The sequence below is a fragment of the Heloderma suspectum genome, chromosome 2, assembly GCF_057233095.1.
Source record: "Heloderma suspectum isolate Gila_16-S chromosome 2, 16-S_ref, whole genome shotgun sequence".
NCBI classification, from domain to species: Eukaryota; Metazoa; Chordata; class Lepidosauria; order Squamata; family Helodermatidae; genus Heloderma; species Heloderma suspectum.
In genome coordinates, this window is record NC_139459.1 from 230991415 (window position 1) to 231013520 (window position 22106).

Consider the following 22106-nt stretch of genomic DNA (forward strand, 5'->3'; position numbering starts at 1 on the left):
ACTTTGGGGGGGGGAGTGCATACGCAAATGGCGGCGCCCATGGTCGCCGCCATTTGCATTCCTGATTTGGGCACGTGTAGTCTATGTATACATTTACGTAGACTATGGCGAAAATAAGGGCAACGCAAATAGCGTTGCCCTTATTTTCGCCGTAGTCTACGTAAACATTTACGTAGCCTATCAAGGTGTTTTTTGAAAATCTAGCCATGATAGGCTACGTAAAGCTTTACATAACCTATCACTTTTTCTTTTCTTTTTTTTCACCTTGGAAATGGTGGCAGCAGCAGCCGGTCAGAAGACCGGCTGCCGCCGCCGCTGCCACCGCTGCGCCGCCACTGGGAGCCGCCACCGCCAGGGACATTTGCGCAAGGTAAGTCCCATCCCGGGGGGGGCGGGGGGGTGGACCATTTCTCCACCAATTTCGGGGGGCCGAATGCGTTGGCATTCGGCCTCCCAGAGATTCGTGGAGAAACTCTCCGACATCCCTAGGTTCAAAACATCTGGAGATCTACCTTTTGCTCATGCCTGGTCTACATCAACTATGTACATCATTCATCACAGTCCATTCCACATAGTTCAGTGCTTTACTTTTTGTTGTAAACGTAACAAATATCTTAGATCATGGGAGCACCCAGCCAACTACTGGACTATAGGCTGATGGACAGAAGTAGACTATGAGGATTTGATGAATATGGACTTGAGCACGCTCCGGGAGAGAGCGGAGGACAGGAAGGCCTGACTAGGGATGTACGAAAGTCACTTACCTTTTCGCAGGGGTGCTTCACGGTAGGGGGGAGGCACTTCGCTTCTCCCCCCGAAGTTCAGGCGAGGGGGGAAGCCGTCCCGCCTCGCCCGGCCGAAATTCAGGCCGGGGAGAAGCGCCCCGTCTCCCCGGCTGCGAAACAAAGTGTAAAAAACAAACAAACAAAACCCCCATGATAGGCTACGTAACGGCTAGATTTCCAAAGTCAGCCGTGATAGGCTACGTTAATCGTTACGTAGCCTATCACGGGTGACTTTGAAAAAAAAAAGCGCATATGCAAATGGCGGCGGCCTATGGGCGCCACCATTTGCATTCCTTATTTGGTCCCGGTAGTCTATGTAACGATTTACGTAGACTACAGCGTAGTCTACGTAAATCTTTACGTAGACTACTGCGACCAAATAAGGAACGCAAATGGCAGTGCCCTATGGGCACCACCATTTGCGTACGCGCTTTTTTTTTTCAAAGTCACCCGTGATAGGCTACGTAACGATTTACGTAGCCTATCACGGCTGACTTTGGAAATCTAGCCGTGATAGGCTACGTTAATCGTTACGTAGCCTATCATGGGGTTTTGTTTTGTTTTTACACTTTGTAATGGCGGCGGCGGCAGCCGGTCGGAAGACCGGCTGCCGCCCCCGCCCCCGACAAAAGGCCGACGAACCGCCGCTGGGACCCGCCGCCGGGAGGGACATTTGCCAAAGGTAAGTCCCATCCCGGGGGGGTGCGGGGGGGCGGAGAATTTCACCGCCGATTTCGGGGGCCCGAATGCGTTGGCGCTCGGCCTCCCAAAGATTCGGGGAGAAATTCTCCACCATCCCTAGGCCTGACGTGCTATGGTCCATGGGGTCACGAAGAGTCAGACACCACTGAACGACTGAACGACAACAATGAGGATTTGAGTAGCTGGCCTACCTGTCTGTGGCAGGATCTTGCTGTAGTACTCCTTCTGCATCTTAAGGGATGACTGCTTTTAAAAAGTCTTTTTAAAGGCCCAGTATTTGACTAAAGTTTTGCTAACAGTCTGGAGATTGGCTCTCATACAAGAGGTTACCCCCAATATATGGCTTGTGCCCTGTTCTAGCTGGGGTGAGAAGCCATGCAGTGTTGGGGCCACTGACCTGGACTTCAAACTATTTTTAGCAGATTTGGAGGCTGTGAAACATCCAAGGCAGATAATTTTGGCTCAAGGTCACTGTCAGAGGGGTCTTGGGCTCTGGTTCACAACAGGTTACAAAAAGCAATACTCGTACAAAATATACCTGCAGAGGGAATGGGAGATGGAGTTAGACGGAAGAAATGTTGAGAGAGATTGAGTTTAAAATAAAAAGTGATGAAAGCCATGGATATGTCTGAATTTTCATTTTCCCATGACTATTTCCCCTGCTTCTTCGTTCCTGACCTTTGGACCACTTTGGCCAACCCAACCTCGAGCTAGTCAACTGTGGATTCATTAAAAAAAATATTCGTGCTGTGCTGATTATTTCAATTCTTCCATTTTCAGCAATTCATGGAGGTTGGCAGTGAAATGAAAACTCCAACAAAAGAGGCTGGGGAGGCTGAGAATTTCAAATATTTTTTTCATTGGGGAGGGGGCAGGGGTTCTGCTTACCTTTTTAAGTGTACGAGGTGGCCAAGGGGTCTTCCTCAAATATATATATATATATATACACACACACACACACACACACGTGCACACACACTGTATATATATCCCCATACACTTGCAGCAGCATGGGACTTTTTACAGAGGGGCTTCTCCAGTCCAGCAGTTTTTCCTGAATGCCTATGAGAGCATGTAATGTCACGTGGTCTCATGGGAATTCAGGAAGAGCTGCTAGGCTGAAAGCCTTTGTGCAAAAAGCCCTGCAATGCTGTGACAGTGCACAGGGTGCTTTAAATTGTTAAAAAAAAATAGAAAGAAGTCCCCCCCTCAGCCACCTCCTACACTTAAAAAGGTAAATGAAGATCCCTCTGCCCCCTGCAATGAGGAAATTACTCAACATTCTTCCCCTCTTTGTGAACAAGGCAGGAAAAAAATGCCTGTTTTGCAGGGAGAGAAAAAATGTGCAAAACATTTAGGGGGCAGGGTTCAGCACAGCACTTGAAAATATACCTATATAAAGGCTGCTGCCTTTGCTCCTCTTGTCCTATGTCCCTCTCAGCCCTTTTCAAAGGAAGTGCTCATGTATCAATTTCACATTGAAGGAGATGATAACCAAGAGTAAGTAGGTATAAAACCTCAAGAGCAATAAAATCTTGAGAGCAGCCGTCCCCAACCTGGTGCCCTCCAGATGCGTTAGACTACAGTTCACACAACTAGGCTATCTGAGGGATTATGGGAGTCGTAGTCCAACACACCAGATTGGGGAAGGCTGCACAAGAGCATCTCCTCATGTGTCAGCCAACAATAACTCTTCTCCTGAAGGAATATGATTTCTGCTCAGATGCTTATTTCAAATGATGTTTCACAATGACCCTTCCCTGGGACTCTCCTGGGGCAAAGAAATGCAGGGGGCCTGCTGATTTGCCTCCATTATGTCTTTGTTTTGTTCTTTCATTTGACCGCCAACTTGAGTGGTTGCTTAGGCAAACAAGAACAAAATAGAAGCCAAGCCACAGTAATTGCTTGAATTAGGAATTCACTGAAGCACTCACCATTGATTCTCGTGCCTACTGTTATAGCTCGCTTGGTCTGTTATCAAACATGCTCCAGTCTAGAGTGTGGCGTCTAGAGTAGTGGTCAGCATGTGGTGGCCTCTGAGCCAAATCTGGTCCTATAGAGAGTTCAATTTCTCTCATTTCTAATCCAAAGGTGAAATAAGGGCATGGAGGGAACCATAGCTGTAGTAATGGGCAGGCCACTTTGGGGCATGGAGTTAGGGCCTTGGCCAATCCTTCCCCCACCCCATTCTGAGAAGGACCTTCTGGAAAAACTTGTAGTGCACTGGAGTTCTAGAGCCTATGTCCCATTCCTGTTCCAAACAATATGATCTAAGGAGTGCTCAGGAAGGGAAGAGCCTGTTTCTCAAACACTGTCTTCAAACTACAAATGGCGCATATGAATTTTTTGGCATAAGAATTCAGCATGAGGATTGTCTGTGAATTGGCATCAGTTTAAGAGGTGCCCGGTGGCCCTTTACTGCCTTCAATGTGATCCTCTATCACTGCCACTTTGGGAAATACATATTTAGAGCCAAGAATTGGATAGGTGTTGTACAGAACATAAAAAGAGGCATAGAGCTAATAGTCTGCAGTGAGTACATAGGAAGGTGCCTTATACCAGATCAGACCATCGGTCCACCCAGCTTAATACTGGCTACATGAAATGGCAGAGGCTGTCCAGGATTTCAGACAGGAATCTTGGAGATGCCAGGGATTGAACCTGGGACCGTCTGCATGCAAAGCAGGTGCTCTCCTACTGAGCTGTGACCCTTCCCCAGTCTGGCCACCAATTTGGATGGCTTTAAAAGGGGGTTAGACAAATTCATGGAGGAGAAAGCTATCAGTGGCTATTAGTCCTAATGGCTATATGCTGCTTCCAGTATCAGAGGCAGTATGCCTATGTACACTAACTGCTGGGGAACATGGGTGGGAGGGTGCTATTGCACTCATGCCTTGCTTGTGGGTTTTCCAGAGGTAGGTGGTTGGCCACTGTGGGAACAGAATGCTGGATTATATGGACCTTGGTCTGATCCAGGATGGTTCTTCGGATGTTCCCCACAGAAAACGTTGGGGGAAAGGCCCAGAATTGATGCATAAGGAGCAGCAATGGGGAAGGGGCATGAGGTTGATACATATGTGACCGGGATAGGATATGAGGCTTCACTGTGCCAATCCCTTTCTGTTCCACAGGCACCGTACTCCATTGATCTGCAGCTTGCCTTTTACATTTTTGCTCGGAGATGGAATTGTGGATATTGTTGAACTGGTGGTGGATGGGGGTGAATTGCATAAAATGATGTGCTGCTTCTCATCTTTTCTTGGCAGGTCACTATGGAAAGGATATTTATCGAAGTGGAGGTCCAGATTTCCATAATTTCATCTCCTCTGGGTTTGTCACGTTAGGAAGAGGACACAGCAAGGGTACAGTGGAAACCATTTTTTGCTAAATAGAAAAGATGTGTTTGAATAAATCCTTCACTTGGAAGCTTGGTAATGTGTGACACCAGATAACAAGTATTAGTGTGGAAGATCATAGGTTTATGCTGGAACATAGCACTGCAAGTTCAATAAAGTGCCATAGGTGGCCTCTTAAAACCTGGAGGGATGGCATGAGCGTCTGGGGGAGGTTGTAGAATGGCAGGTAGACAGGCTTCAGTTGCTATTTGCAGTCTGGTGGAGTATACTGCTCTGTGTTTTCCTGGGTGCATGGATGCAAACTGCCTGGCTTGCTGCCATTTGCCAAGGAAACATGGTGTGATGCCATCATGGGATGCAAAGGTGGCACCATTCCAAAAGTGGGATGCTGCTGTGGCAGCATAGTGCATACCACTTATACATGTACCAAATGAACAAATGCTTATGTCAGTCACAGCCTGGAACAGATGCCAATAATTATGGGCAAATCTAACAGGAACATCTCCTACACAAACCCCACTACGGAGAAAATGGGAATTGCACAGGAGGGCAAAAGGTTCATAGCTCCTACTGATACATTACATGTTTTAAACTAGCCCAAAGGTACTAACAAACCAGTGTAGCTGGGGGCTGAGAGTTGTCCCCTTCCCTTCTGTTCAGCTCAATAGGAAGTGATTGGATGTTGGGCTGGGGGCTTCACTGGTCAGATTGGCTAGTGGCCACAGGAATTTTGTTTTGCCTTGCTTTTCTTTCCCCTGGAACATGTTGCTTGGCTCTCATGCATGAGTCATCTAGAGATATTTGCTTCTTGGGTACCTTCTGTGTTTCAATTGCACTTTGCTTATGGCATGCTGGAGTCTAGATTGCATAAGCTGATCTTTAGGGCGCCAGTGGATTCATGACCCTGCCACACAGCCATCTGGACTAGATGGCCTTTTGATCTCCTCTAGCTTTTCACTTCTGCAATTGCAATGGGATTTCTGCAAGAGATGCTCCTTGTAGATTGTGCCATAAGGTTACTGCTCATATTATTCATGCTTTCTATTGAATTTGCATCAGCGTATTCAGTATGACAGGAGTGCACTGTATATAGATATATTTCCTCCCACCCCAATATTGTAAGTATTTTTTTAATAGTGATTTATTTAAGGGTCATATATTTTCGTGTGTCTACCTGATCTGTGAGAAATATATATATATATATATATATATATAATATATATATATATATATATATAATATATATATATAATATATTGTACCAGTCTGAAAACATGTCAATATCCATATCCTGCACTGTGTATGTTCTGTGTAACATTTGTATGCAGTACAATGCTGAATGTGCTGATGTGAAATAGCAAATTATACATACCATACCATCTAGGAGTCATGGTGACACAGCTGACACTCAGGAGCTTCTTGTTACCAGAACCTTGATGGCTTTTCTTTTAATCACCCCGTTGCCTATTTGGGTGGGTTTCTAATACAATATGATGTGAATTCTTGTTTTTAACTTTCTTGTGCACATTCCATTGCCTTCAGACTGTTGAAGAGTGAGTTAACCTTCTTGAAAGACTTGAGAGTAGAGGAGGACAGCCCTCTCTATGCTGGACCACTCACTGGTTCCAAGATGCTACTTCCAGGCTAGCTGACCATCAAGTCTTCTCCAGGGTCCACCTCACTCTGTGGCACATTAGTGCATTGACAGTGGTCTGTACTGCTGGGCAGGCACAAACCACATTGTTAATCTAACATTGTTTCCTGCTGACTCACTGTGAGATTGTTGTACATTTATATTATAGATGTATATGGAGATACTATTTCTATAGAAACAATGTACTGTATGTGGAGTCATATTGTTTCATATATCCATCCTTCTTGTTGTTGTTCTCATGGATGCTCACCATTCACAAGTTGTAAAAAAAAAAAAGCTTATTTTTTCTGACATTTCTTGCTGTTTAACCAAATGGAAGAAAACCTTTCTTTACATGTGTTGTCCGAAGCAGTGTGAGTTCTGTTGAACTGTCACAGAAGAACCAATATATGTTTGTGTATTGTCTGTGTTTTGTGTGTTCAAATAAAGTTTACCGAGGTGAAGGCAGAACCCATAGGATTACACTCTCCTGTGGGGCAGGGTGGTATGCAGAAGGAAGCAGAGGAGTGCAGTACAAAACTGAGAGGGAAGTAGAAAAAACATATGGACAAAGAACCGACCTCCAGAAAATGGACTTGTATGAGCTTCCTTTGAGCCTACCTTGTCAAGGTTTTCGCTGAGATTACAGCCAAGGATGGCAGAGAGTTCAGGCAGGTCTGGAAAGCACAAAGCAGGGCATCCAAGTGTCAATGTGGAAAACTATAGGAAAACTCCCAGAAGTATCTCTTCTTATGTCCCAGGCATTTCAGTTTGTTTCCAACAAACTTGCTATATATTATCTTAATTCCTTCTACACCTGAGGAAGTTAAAGAGGACATTTGTTAGAAATACAGGCCTGGTTGGCAGGGCAGGAAGGCAGAGGGGGAAACATGGAGGCCCCCGCCCCCATGAATAAGTGATACTGACCCCATGCAAGACAGGAAGGTGGTGAATGAGCTTTTGCTATCTAGCTTTATCAAGTATTGCCAACTCTCACTGTTTAATTAGGAGCCTTTCTAGAATTGATTTTTTCCCACAGTGCTGAAACTTCTGCAGTAATGTAATTAATTACAAGTTTTATTTTCAAACTTTTATTATTTTAGAAAAGTTAACTTTCAGGTCCTCCTGGCCAATGAAAAATGCTTAAAATATCACAGATGCGCAAATTATTTAAAACCCTCCCCAATCTAAATGTGTTTATTCTGAAGTAAGTCCCATTTGCTTCAGTAGGAATTTCTTCTAAGTAAATATGTTTCAGATTGCAGCCTAAATCTAATTATACTTTCTTTATTATTTTGGAGGCTAGGTTCATACATGTTTGAGCTGTGAGACTTGGCAAAGCTGTTTGCAAGCTCCATCTGGTGTGTGGCAGGTTACGTTCTGTGTCTCATTCATCTGGTCTTTGTGACTTCGACTGAGCTGTTCGAATGTTTGTGAGCAAGCAGCATTGTTTCTGAGAGCTTCCCAGAGATGCCTGATTAGCCACTGTCAGAAACAGAATGCTGGACTATGTGGGTACCGTTGGCCTGATCCAGCAGAGCAATTCTTATGCTCTCAGCAGTACTTTAAATGTATGTGATTTTTTAAAAGCCGTTTGCAAGGAAATACGTACTGGTGGATTTGAGGAATGCACATCCTGGCCCATTGGTGAATGCTGCTATTTGCATGTGACTGCCATAACTATAAGTGTAAGTGTTGCCTTGCTTCTATAACTCCCCTGCTTTGATGCTGTAATCAGGCATATCTCGTGTGTGTGTGTGTGTGTGTGTGTGTATATATATATATATATATATATATATATATTCTTCGTCCATAATTGTTGTACTGGCTGTAATATCTCAGTATTGTTACCTGCAGACAGATATGGTTCTGTCCCAGCAAACTAACTACAGCTCCAGGAAATAAGCTACCATCATTGCTGTTGCCCGATATAACTCCCTCTGGAGAAATGCAGCATCATGTTATGGCTTTATCCCAGGTGGCTTCCACTTAGCATCCATTTATTGTGTTTAGTACTGCATTAGTTGGAGGTGAATGTCTCTGATTCTATGTTTAGTGTTGCCTTGCCCAAGGGCACAGGTGCTTTCCCCCTCCCCAGCTGTCTTCTGTGGTATAGTTACGCTCTAAGGGCTCAGTAGCCATTTAATAAGGAGATTCTTCAGAGAAGGAAACAGGGTTACATGGCATGGTAAATACCAAGGATACCAAACAGATGAATTGAGGACTTTGACATTCCACAAGTTCCTGAGCTAGGGTGATTTATGTTTCTGGTATGACACTCTGCTGGATGAGTCATCTCAGCCTGAAATTTCAGTCCATAAAATTGTTGCCAAGTATATTCTCCGAACCATGGGTTGGGAATGTGCTCTTGTTCCAGTGTGCTCAAGAGACAGCTCTCAGACCATAGGCAACCTGGTGATGCAGGATCTCGCTGCACAGGGTCCACATCTCAGCTGCTGAAAGGAGGGGGAAGTGAATGCTCAAACTAATCACATAAGAAAAACATGATGTTCAATTGCTTTATTCAATCTGCATGAACTGCTTCCATTCCCTGGAGTCTGTGCAGTACAAAATAATATCCATTTAAGGTTGACACAGTAGAGATTGCCCTGCTGTTTCCAGATGTTTTCATATATGGAGGAAAAATAGGTACATTGTAAGCGATTAATTCATATGGCAATTGCCTACATAGATACATAGCCCATTTTCTCAGTTTACAAATAAAGCCCTCTTATTTCTAACCCTTAGGCCAGGTTCAGACATAACAACAAACCATGGTTTTCCACTAGGTGAGCAAGCCTGCCTGAGCCTGAGGCTCATCCATGCCCTTGCCCCATCCTCCTCTTTCATGTATTTCAGAAGGAGATTGAAAACATACATTTTCACTTTAAAACAAAACATAGTTCCCTATGATGTCCAAATTTGGGGAACTGCAGTTTGTTTTAACTATGGTTTGACAACAAGACAGGATCTGAAACTATGGTTTTATCGTGTCTTGTTCTCACTACCTATAGTTTAAGCAAATGGAGGATCTCCAATATTATCACAGCGAACTGTGGTTATGTTCCTACTATAATGTGTGAAAAAGGGGGGGAATGCATAAGCCTGAGGCTCATTCAAATAGCAGGAAATCACAGTTTCTTGTTACCTCTGAACTGGGCCTCAATATTTGTTGAGTATTAGGAACTGATTGAACAAATATGCTACATTATATATTACTCAAGGTAAAGTTCATATGTTAATACAGATTTAGAAATTCCATTATTCACCATGTTTGAAGTACGCCAGAGCCATACCATGTGACCAAAGGGATTAACAGCACTGATGATAATGCTGGAGGTACAGTATCTCTACTACTAGCTAGAAGCTATTTTTTAAAAAACAAAACAAGGTTGATTATCAGATCCAGTTTGAGTTTGTGGAACCACAAACTGAGTAGCTGCATTAGGCCTACACAATTTGTGAAGTACTAAGCTGAACACACCCAAAGCTATATACCATGGTCTGCCATATGTTTGACAGCCTTTTGCAGTTACAGGCTAACAGCATAAAACAGGAGGTTTATCAAGCCCTGGTGAAATGCTTTACATGGTTGGTGGGCCATGCTTGGCTTGGTAGATCACAAAATATGCAGGCCTAAGCTACAGCTATGTCCATTCATAAGCACAAAATGGTTTGAAATCTCAGAAGTGTATGCTTACTATTTCAGAGGGTTCCTTCTCCTCCCCATGTTCTTTCATCCCCTCTCCCATCATTAACAAAGCATGGATGCAAGCATTCTGTGTTCCACGCCACTGGTCAAGCCTTGCAGAGTTTGTATTATTATGTAGCAGAAAAAATCCTTAAGGCTAGCATGGTTGATCACTGAAAGAGGAATTGCTCAGTTTTGCATTTCCTTGCTCTTTGACATTTAAACTTCATTCCTTAATTCTGTACAACAGAGGCTTCTTTATTTTGGCTTTTTTGCCACTGAGTTTCTCAGTTTTGATGTATCATTTAAAAATAATGCAAGTGTACAATATCCTAAAGGAAATCAATCCTGAGTGCTCATTGGAAGGACAGATACTGAAGCTGAAGCTCAAATATTTTGGCCATCTAATGCGAAGAGAAAACTCTCTGGAAAAGACCCTGATGCTGGGAAAGACTGAAGGCAAAAGGAGAAGGGGACGACAGAGGATGAGACGGCTAGATAACATCACCGATGCAATGAATACGAACTTGAGCACACTCTGGGAGAGAGCGCAGGACAGGAAGGCCTGGCGTGCTATGGTCCATGGGGTCACGAAGAGTCGGACACGACTGAACGACTGAACAACAACAACAACAATATATTGCCAAGGTTATTTCCTGGTGATTTGTGCTATAAAATGAGGGATATTTTTCTGCCTGATAATTTACTGTCAGTTGAGACTCTCAACTTTCCTCAAGTCTGTCAGAAGGCCTCATTTCCTGCCATTCCCTCCCATTATCCACACTCTCTGCAAGCTGATATTTCCCCATATAGCCTTTCTGATGACACTTTCCTCTCCCTGCCCCCTTCTAGTGTCAGAATGAAGGAATTTCACATAAAATCTCCCTCAAAGGATGGTAAGATACTAAGGCCCCAAACAGGTGCATTCAGGAAACTTTCAGAAAACCATGCCCTGTCCCAGAGTGGTTTCAATGGTTCTGACTCACTACCACTCACCTCAAAAAAGTCTAAAACTGTATATTATACATCTGCAATGACTGGGCTTGAATAGAATGTTACTGTGCTCACAGCCTCTCCAAAGGGTATCATGGTTTCTTAAGCACAAACTTTGTGAAATGAGGAACATATGTTACAAATTCTATTTTAAAATGGAAAAAAATATTTAAAATGTTTATCAAGCACTTTTCAACACGTGTAGAAAAACTAATCACCAAGTTTCTCACATTCTAACATCTGCTTAGGCTGTAGGTTAACGTAAATAGCATTAGATTCTCACATGTATAAACACAAGCATATTTAAATCTTTAACGACTGAGCAGCTATCACCAATGAAGTATAAGTGAGTCAGCCCCTTCCTCCCCGAGCAATCCTGAATATTCTCAAAGCCAGTTACCTGGCTAAGGAGACCTGCCACCTATGCAAAATGAACAGGGTAGTATTAAATATCATGAGAGGGAAAAGCACAGAGAACAGGAGAGACTTGGAGCAGGAGAAGGAGACTTGCAGAATAAAGAGTACTATTATTATTTCTGTGCGAAATCCTGCCCCGTATTTTGGGGATATTTTTCTCTCCCTGTGAAAGAGGCATTGGTTTTTATGCCTCTTTCACAGGGAGGGAGAGAATTTCTGAGAACTTTCTCCTTGGAGAGGAGGACAGGGTTTCCACATACCTTTTTAAGTTCAGGAGGTAGCTGAAGGATCTTCTATTTTTTTTTAAAAAAAAAATTGAAAAGCGCCAGCACAACTCTTTACAAAGAGGCTTCTCCAGCCTGGCAGATCTTTCTCATTCATTCATTCATTCTTTTCATTTCTATACAATACCACCAATAGCCAAAGCTCTCTGGGCAACTTACAAAGATTGAACTCCCAGGAGACCATGTGACCTCACCCTCTCCAATGGGCATTCAGGAAGAACTCCCAGGTTGCAGAAGCTTCTTTGCAAAAAGTTTCTTTGCAAAAAAAATATGGGACTTTTGGAGCTTGGGAAAAATCTTTCCTTGCTTTCTCTGTGGTGCTGCAAGGAAGAGCAGAATTTTTCTAAAGCTCTAAAATCCCTGCTCATGCTTTGCAAAGAAGCTTCTGCAGCCCTGGAGCCTTTCCTGAATGCCTATTGGAGGAGATGATATCACATGGTCTCCTCGGAGTTCAGAAAGAGCTGAAGAACAGTCCCTGGGCTCCTGCAAGTGCAGGGGGTGTTTTTAAAACAATAAAAAGACCCTTCACCTACCACCTACACTTAAAAAGGTAAGCTGAAATCCTGTCATTCCTCCCCAAGGAGAAAGTTAGTCAAAATTCTCACCTCACCCAGCCTCTTTCACCAGTTTTCATCTTGCTCCCCCCACCGAAAACTGCTGAAGACTGAACAATCAACATTTTTGGCACAGCACTAATTATTATGAATACTTTGTATTGTTTTTATATTTTTGAAACTCTTTTATTAACTGCTTTGTGTGTTTTTAATAGAAAAGCTGGATGATAATGATGATCATCATGGTCATGATCATGATGATGGCAAATGAAAGTAGAAAATAGGCAAAGAGAGACAGATGAAGGCAGGTGGGAAGATGAGACAGGAAAGGAGGTGGATGACATTGCAGTTCCTGTATCCCACATGTTGTCTAGTGTGACCTTTGTTCCACCAAAACAGAAAGGAACAAGCAAGATGGAGTGCAAGTGAAGAGCTGCGTTAGACATTAAATTAAATTTTGAAACGTTTGTATGTTCGCCTACAGGCTTATCTCTGACACGTATCCTATTACTTTCAACACAGGGTGGTTAATTTGGTGAATTATCCCACAGAGCCCCAGGCAAAATTGCAAAAAAAGAAAAGAAAAAAAAAGGCCAGCTAAACTAGGGTTTGGATGAGAACCCTTTCTTCAGGTCAGCCAGCAAAATCCACAAAGCTATGTACTTCCCCTTCCCTTAATTTCGTTGTTCTCCCATCATTTCCTTGGGTGCTGTCCATGGTGCTCGTAACTCCTTCATGACGTCTTCAAATAATACCAAAAATTCCCCTGCAGGTTCTCTTCGAGACTCAATGCTGACTGCTTCTCCACTGCATACCTGAAATAAAATAAACCAACTAAAAAGCATTTGTAGAATTAAATCCATATAAATGCATCTGTACCTATATGTGTGTCCACCTTTACCATTGAGGCTCAGCTTACACGTATACAGGACAGACTCCGTCAGCTCCCATACCTTCAAGGAGTGTAATTAGGACCCTCTTCCACTGTGCCACTTCATCAAATGCCTCTGTGCCCTCAAATGACTCTGGTTCATTAAACAGTTAATGTGCTGCCAGTTAGATGTGATTAAAGAAAGCTGGAAGGGATATAGTCTCATAGCAGCACCACAGTTCCCCATGAATAAGCAACGCAAAAACTGAGGTTTTGGCATGTAGGCTCCAAGTTATCATTAACACTTGTTAGCAAGATCACATTGGCATGGGGTGATCAAATTGCAGTCATCTGCATCCCAATGAATCAGTTTATTGTCTTCCTGGATAATATCTATTCACTTTGATTGCATGCAACATACCCTGTGCACAAGGCATCCTGTTTTCTGATTTCTAATTAGTGGAAGCTGATCCCAGATTCTGCAGGCAATTGCATATGTTGCTAACAGAGTAGCTATGACAGGAAGGAGTGGTTCATGATTGATGAACGTTGTGGAAATATTCTACTAGAGCAGGAAGGCATTACTAGGGATGTACGAAAATCACTTACCTTTTGCGGATTATGCTGATGGTGGGGGGGGAGGCGTTCCGTCCCTCCCCCCAGAATCCTGGCCGGGGGGGAGGCGTTCCGTTCCTCCCCCCCCGGAATCCTCTGCGGCCGGCTGTGCTCCGCGGCAGCTCCGCGGAGCAGCCAGCCAGGCCCAGCCAGGCCACAGCCAGATTTCCGGCTGCGGAGGGCTCTGGGTAAAAAACAAAACAAAAACAAAAAAACACCCGCGTACGCAAATGGCGGTGGCTACGGCCGCTGCCATTTGCGTTCCTTCTTTTTGGCCATCTTAATCTACGTAAATATTTACGTAGACTAGGACGGCGAAAATAAGGGGAACACAAATAGCGTAGCGGACGCTATTTGCGTTCCCCTTATTTTCGCTGTCTTAGTCTACATAATTATTTACGTAGAGTAAGACGGCCCAAAATAAGGAACACAAATGGCGGCGGCCATAGCAGCCGCCATTTGCGTACGCCTTTTTTTTTTTTTTTACCCAGTTGTTTTAGGCTACATACGTTTTTACGTAGCCTAAAATGTCTGGGTAAAAAAAAAAAAAAAGGCGTACGCAAATGGCGGCAGCTATGGCCACCGCCATTTGCGTTCCTTATTTTGGGCTGTCTTACTCTACGTAAATAATTACATAGACTAAGACGGCGAAAATAAGGGGAACGCAAATAGCGTTCAATAGTCTGTGTAAAACAAACAAATAAACTGCAAATGGCGGCAGCAGCTGGTCGGAAGACCAGCCGCTGCAGCTGCTGCTGCCGAAGCCGCCGCCGGAGCTGCCACTGCCAGGAAGATCCGCCCCCAGGTAATTCTCGTCCCGGGGGGATCCGCAGGGGGGCGGGGGGAGCAGGCCGTTCCGCCACAGATTTCGGGGGGCCGAATACACTGGCATTCGGCCTCCCCAAGATCCATGGCGGAATTCTCTGCCATCCCTAGGCATTACTTCCATTCTCCTTAGTCATGATAGTTTATCTGCATGCTCTCTGGACAGCGTTGCTCAGCAGGAGGAGGACAGGAGGGGAGGTCTGCCTCAGAGGGAGGCTGAGGTGAATATCTGGCTGAGGCACCTTAAGGATGCTTGGAGCAAGAGTTGTGCTTGCAAGAGCATATTCTTATAGGTAGGGATTGGGAAGGATCTGACATAGAAGGGTAGAAGCCATCAAATATATGTCAGCATTATAAATGCAACTTTTAAGATGAAAGTTTCCCTCAAACTACATACAGCTGGGAAATATGAAGTCCAGCTAATCCTAACCTCATAAGCCACCCCTATTGTCTCAACCAGTCTGTAGAATAAGACTGAAAACTCCATAAAAGTGGCACCTATTCCAGTGTTCCATTAAGCAGGTTTGGATCTTCATTTTATGAAGTTGCCTTTTTCAGATTTCAGATGGAATTGTACAGCTGACATGTACTGTTAGAGGTAGCTCAGTTTCTTGGCCCTGCAGTGTGTAGTGTTAACTTTGCACTTAGGTGTTCTGTGTTTTGTTATGAAATCAGCACTCTTTAGCAAGAGACTGAGGGTGCCAACAATGGACCTCTGCCAGCAAATCCAGCTTTAGTGTTCGGGCCAAAGGTCAAAATTCTTAAGTATAATGAAAGACAGCTGCCAGTAACAGTGGGAGAAAGAAGCAGACATTGGCAGTTAGGATGGAGATAGTAACCTAGAATACTTCACTGGTGTTCATGTCTGGAGGTGGGGCACAGGGAGCCATTGGACCATCAAGGTATACGAGGAGCACCCGTGAATCCCAAAATATAGTAGAGAAGCTAAATTAGTTATTTGCATCAGACTTCACACAAATATCAGAGAGGAATCTAAAGTTACAGCTCTCATGTTCAGATGACAAATCCAACAAACAAAACCATCTTATTCATTCAATAAGAGCCTGTCTACAGTTAAAACATACAGGTAGGTGTTTATTTTATTTTTAGGATTATTAGCATAAAAGCATCTGAGACATGATTTCCCTAAACATATAATTAGAATAAACCATTAAATAAAGACTAGTCAAACACATAAACAAACATCAGGGAAGAATCTACATGGGTTTTTAAAAGGACAGCCTGTTGTGCAAATATAATCGAATATTTTGAACATGTTGAATAATGTGAATAAAGATGGCTCAGAGGATATTGCATACTCCTTGATCTTTCAACACCAACCTTTTTTAAAAATGTAAAAATACCATGCCAAAAAACTAGCATTCTGTTAAGCCACTAGTTAAAGAGAAAGGAAGCGGAGAGTAGGTGTTCAGTTCTCAGAATGAAGGGAGCTGTACAGTGCTGTGTTCCTAAACATATTTTTCTCCCCAAAGGAATCTGGGGAAGAAAGGGTTTGACCAATTAAATGTCCACATTTGGACAAGACAGTTTAGACCAGCCTGGCTGGGACATACTAAGAGTTGTAGTCCGATACATCTGGAGGGCGCCACGTTGGGGTAGGCTGTTTAGACAACTACAACTAAATCAGACTGTGATGAGCTATAGGAAGATCATGTAGCAGCACTTGGAGACAGGAAGACAAAATGGTAGATGAGATTCTACATAGATGTCAGGGCCAGACTGGCTGGAAGCTCACTTCAACTCCAGTTCAACACTGGGTGCTGAATCCATTCTGCCACTAGTGTCCGTTCCACTGGTGGCAGACACATACAGTTGGATTCAACCCATAGAGTTGTTTCAGCCCTTTGAAATCAACACTCTGCTTTGGATTTTGGCCTTAAGTTTGAAATAAGCAAGATAAAATGATTCTGCATACAGAATTTTGTTCTGTCCATGTTTCTAAACAAACCAACCTGAATTGCAATTTCCACATGAATGTGCAGATAAGAACACAGTTATCCTTCTGTTTCCACACCTCTCCGAATTTAATGATAACAGTTCTCAGCTCAAAATGCAATATATTGTGTGTGTGTGTGTGTGTGTGTGTGCGCGCGCGTGCGTGCGTGCAGGGGGGGAATATTTAAAAAACACAATTTTTCATGCTTTCTTTTAATGTACATTGTTAAGGAAACAAGAAGGAATGGACTTATGAATGAGCATGAGTGAATCTAACACAGACCAGAAATAGAATGATCTGTCCATTTCTACATATACATATGCACACATATAAATGCACACACATCTATATGCAGAAAGAGATGGGAGTGAGGAACTATGCCAAGTGCCCATAAACTATCCATTCCCCCTCTTATACATCCCTTTATCTCATATAACCTGTCACTGAAAAAAGAATAGTCTCAGAGACAGGCTGATCTTAATGGCATGAGAAATTGACAGACTTAACATATCATGTTTACATGCCCACCTTATGTAAATCAGACATGCCAGCAGTGAATCAGTATTTGCACTCCCAGAAACCTCCTCACCTGCCCATAGTTAGGGTGATGGGAGTAGACCACCTCATTTGTCACAGTGAATAAAGAGATCATTAATATGGATGTAAGTGGCACTAATTGGTAAACAGCTGTGCAAGTCCTGTGGGTTTAAGGGAAAAAAGCTACTGATGGCTGAGCAGTTGGCTTGTTCATAGTTAAGGCAGCGCCATGTGCCACCACTGTGTTGCACACCTGTGCCTTTAAGGCATCCCTTGTCTCTACTTTCAGTCTGTGTCTTTATTTTTGTCTTCGCAATTATGCAGTCATCTAATGAATTCCTTTTTCTTTTGCCTTGTGTATTATGTCAAAATAAATCACACCACTCAAGAAGTCAGTGTATTATTGAGTGCCCTTTCCTGGGAAGCAGTCTGTCAACTACATGGCTTGGTTTTGGCAGCTGGCTTTAAGGGTAGGAATTGGGGTTGGCTCATTGCACTGCTGTTACACACGTAAACAGGGAGCTGCTTCAACATTCTCTTTGAAAGTGTTTCTCTTTTGGTATTTCTTGACTAGTAGTTGGTCAGAAAAGTAGGTCTGTCATTTCCTGCATAGATTTCATTTAGCTCCTTAAAACTGGTGCTTTGCCTGCAAAGGATTTTATGAGAAACTCAATTTTCTCAAAAGGGGGGAAATAATCTAATTCCTTTCCCAGTGTTTGTTTTACAATTAACTCAAATTGGATCTTACAAATAATAAGTCCAGATATTGTAGAATCACTGAAATTGTAGGAATGGAAGTTCTCTGAAAGTCAACTAGGTCAGTTCCTCATCCTGAGCCAGGACACCCCCTCCCCCACAACCAACACACCTAATAAAATTAACCAGTATCATTGTTCAAGCGATAATAAGCCAGACAGACAGGAAGAGCAAGCAAGATACCCCACACAGTATGTGACTATAGGAAAAAGGAGCAAAAATATTAAGAAGCAATCACAGAGATACTTTTCAAGCAAGTGAGACGTGTTACATAATGCAGGGTAAAATGTATTTATTTCTTGCCCACATTTGAGTGACATTTTATCCCCCCCCCCAAAAAAAAAATCTTCCTGAGGTAGTGGCACATTAATCAATGAGCTTCATAGAGAATGACAGATTTAAATCTGTGGTGTGTGTTTTTTACATTCGACCAAGTCAAACATCTAGAAGCTGCTACTCTATGGTCCATTGGGATCCTCATGCTATCAATACAACCATTAAAACAGAACTTGTCTGTTGAAGTTAATACTACATAGTTTAGCCCTTTTACACAACAAAACCACCATTCCTGTCCTGGCCACCTCTGAAACCTCAGGTGAAGTGCGGGGGAGAAGAATAAAGCCTTAGAGGGAAATAAAATAATTCCAAACTTTCACAAGCCACCACTGAGATACCAGATTAAAAATTACCCTTCATTTTTTCCAGCTTCATTTTAAAACTAATAACGTTCTTGTCTCCTACAAGAGTTCTAGAGGAAACATTACTTGACCAATATGTGATTTTCAAAATTTAGTGGACCATATGGGGTAGTCAGTACTTGATAGTTAATACTTTATGTCTGATATTCAAGAAAGTTAGGGCCTACATAAATGTAACCCAACAAAACCTGGACATCAGCTTTTCAGTGGGGTTGGGCGGGGGGTGTTGGGCTGCAAGGTCAGTTGATTAATCAATTAGGGGAGCAATCCTATCTAGATAGGCCGCCACCTCCAAACTCAGAGGCGACCGCCTATCCAAAGCAGGGCGGGAGAAGCACGGAGGGGATTGTTCCCTCCATGCTTCTCCTGCCCTGCTTTTTTGGTTAGACAGCCAATTGCGGGAAGGAAGCTGCTATACAACGCACAGGATGTGTCATACAGGCACTTATGCTCTCCCTGCCCCAGAATGCCCCCAGCCATGCCCCTTTTCGGCTGCTCTGCGCTCCTCTTGCGAATGCGGAGGACGGGTCTGTTTGTGGAAGTGGGGGGGGGTGGTTCTCCAGGAACCCACCTTGGAGTGCAGGCTCCAAGGCTGGTTCCCAGAAAACAACATATCCTATGGCCATCTAGCCGCTGTCTAGCGGCCATAGGATTGCTCCCTAGATTAATCAAATTACAATATGTTGATGAATTGAAAAGGTGCATCTAACTACTAAATCAGGCAGATATTTTTAAACTTTTTTTTCTAAATTAAGTACTAATAAAACAATGGGTGGCAGGTGCCTTCTTAGAAGAGACATTCCTCTTTTTCCCACATGCAAGAGGGAATTCTTCTAATGAGATGGTAACCCACAGGTGCATTATTAAAAAGAGAGTTTTTTCTTCAGAGTAATAATTTTGTTCAATTTTTTTCTAAAAATTACTTTTATTAAATATGTTTCATTATTTACATTTCATTATAAACTACTTATGCATAACAATAAAAGAAAAACATTGTTAACATAAGAAAAATGATAAACGACATCTACCTGACAAACTGAAATTTGAAAAATTTAGAACAAGTTGGCATATTTCTCTGAAAATTCCTTGTTTTCTCTACCCTCCTGAAAATTAACAAGATTGCTCTGTAACATGACTTTAATGTGCATATCAATAAAGCAATCTTAAGTAAGGGGAGGTTGTGGCTTGTGGTGGCTAAGGCAGACAGAGGTGACAGTAGAGGGGGCGATGGGCTTATCTTATTTTGTAAGTGGCATTTTTTATTTTTTATTCCCTCCCACTTATTTTAGTGGGAGGGAAAATGTCACCGTAGGCAAGAGGCCCAGTCCTGGGGCCTCATGGGGGAATGGAGGTGTCTTAAATTCAGCAGATTCAAGGGCACCTCCAACCCACACCCAGAATAATCCATTTTAGGGACTACCACCAACAGGGCCATCACCAATGTTAGGTTTGCACCTGTGGCGCTTTCTGAGGGTGTAACTGGGCTTCCAGGCAAAATCCCTCTCCTCCTCATTCCAGTGGAGCTCCTGTCCACCAGTGGAGGGATACCTTCACCATTCTAACTATCTCCAGTCAGCAGTTCTGGGATTAGAATTGCAGCGTTAATCAATTAGTCGATCAATCAATTAAAATATATGCAATGAATGGATTAAGATCATGGCAGCCCTTTTAGTTTTGTGTGGGTGGGGGGTTGTTTTTAGAGAAAAACTGCTTTGAGAAGGAGTGGTTTGGAATGAGGAAGTGGGGAGGGGAGGAGGTGCTTTCTAAATGTATTTTTTCCTAAATTACTTTTAGGATTTCCTAAATTACATTTATATGCACTTTAGTGTGGTTTTTGAGCTGAGAATTGCACTGCAAAATTTGAAGAATTGCAAAATCTGAACGGCTGCTGCATTCCAATCTGCATATTAGCCCAGGAGGTACAGATCAGGTCAATTTGTATCAGAATTCACAAAGAATGAATTCCTCAAGCACCCGCTCATTGTTCTCAGTGGGAGGGAGAGGAGGAGGGAAAGCCAGTCTTCCAGAATTTGCTGCATATGTTTGCATGGAACATTTAGTTCAGCCTTCATAATCTAGCCTTGATAATCCCAAGGAAGTGAAAGGAGGCTGGAATTCTTCCAAGCAGCACTCACACAGGAGTAAGCACAAACTCAAGGACTTGCTCTCTCGCTATGCATATACCTACAAATAATCTATGGAGCCTTGCACCAGCATCAATAATTTCATTGGTGTTCCAAATGTGATTCTTCATCTTAAAAACACAAGTGAGGAATGTGAATAAAGTGACCCAACGTATTTAAAAGGTTTGTGCTGGTCTGGACTCATTCATTCTTCCAATCTCTCATGCATAACCAGAGATTTTCCACTTAATTATGCCCACATTTATGACATGACTAAGGAAAAGTAACAACCAAGGAAGTCCTCAGATATACAGTCAGGGCCAGAAATATTGGAACAAGGATAACTGTTTTGGCAGTTGGCCTCTGTACACCACCACATTGAAGTTGAAAGGAAACACACCCAGATGGGAGCGAAGTCAGGACTTTCAGCTGTAATTCAAGGGGCTTGACAAAAGTCAGGCACTAACCATTCAGGAAGGACAGCCAGTGGCATACACACACACCCCCCATCGTCGGTGGTTCATAAGTAATGGAACAAACCAACATCATTTCAAACTTAAGGATTGCCTTTAATACCTGGATGAAAATCCTTTGCAGTCAATGACTGCTTAAAGTCTGGAACTCACGGGCATGAACAAATGCTGAGTTTCCTCCCTCGAGACGCTTTGCCAGGCCTTTACTGCAGCTGCCTTCAGCTGCTGCTTGTTTGTGGGTCTTTCTGCCTTCAGTCTTGTCTTCAGGAAGTGAAAAGCATGCTCTATTGGGTTGAGATCAGGTGACTGACTTGGCCATTGAAGCACATCCCACTTCTTTGCCTTGAGAAACTCTTGGGTAGCTTTTGCTGTATGTTTTGGGTCATTATCCGTCTGCAATATGAAGCGGCGTCCTATCAGTTTGGCAGCATTCAGCTGAATCTGAGCAGAAAGTATAGCCCTATACACTTCAGAATTCATCCTGCTGCTTTGATCAGCAGTCAGGTCATCAAGAAACACCAGTGACCCGGTCGTATTGGCAGCCATACATGCCCATGCCAGAACACTGCCTCCACCATGTTTGACAGATGATGTGGTACGCTTTGGATCATGAGCTGTTCCTTTGCTTCTCCATACTTTTCTCTTCCCATCATTCTGGTACAAGTTAATCTTGGTTTCATCAGTCCAAAGAATCTTATTCCAGAACTGGGCAGGCTTTTTTAGGTGTTTGCTGGCAAAGGCTAATCTGGCCTGTCTGTTCTTGAGCGTTACCAGTGGTTTGCACCTTGTTGTGAAGCCTCTGAATTTACCTTCATAAAGCCGTCTCTTGACTGTAG

General features: G+C 43.2%; 1 protein-coding gene across 1 annotated transcript in view; it reads left to right on the forward strand.

Moving 5' to 3' along the window:
* Nucleotides 1-22106, forward strand: part of SHISA6 (shisa family member 6) — a 366376-nt gene that overhangs the window by 67936 nt on the left and 276334 nt on the right. Inside the window, exon 4 of the mRNA XM_084838392.1 lies at nucleotides 4754-4849. Coding sequence (XP_084694518.1) covers nucleotides 4754-4849 — 96 coding nt within the window. The remainder of the gene's footprint in view (nucleotides 1-4753; nucleotides 4850-22106) is intronic.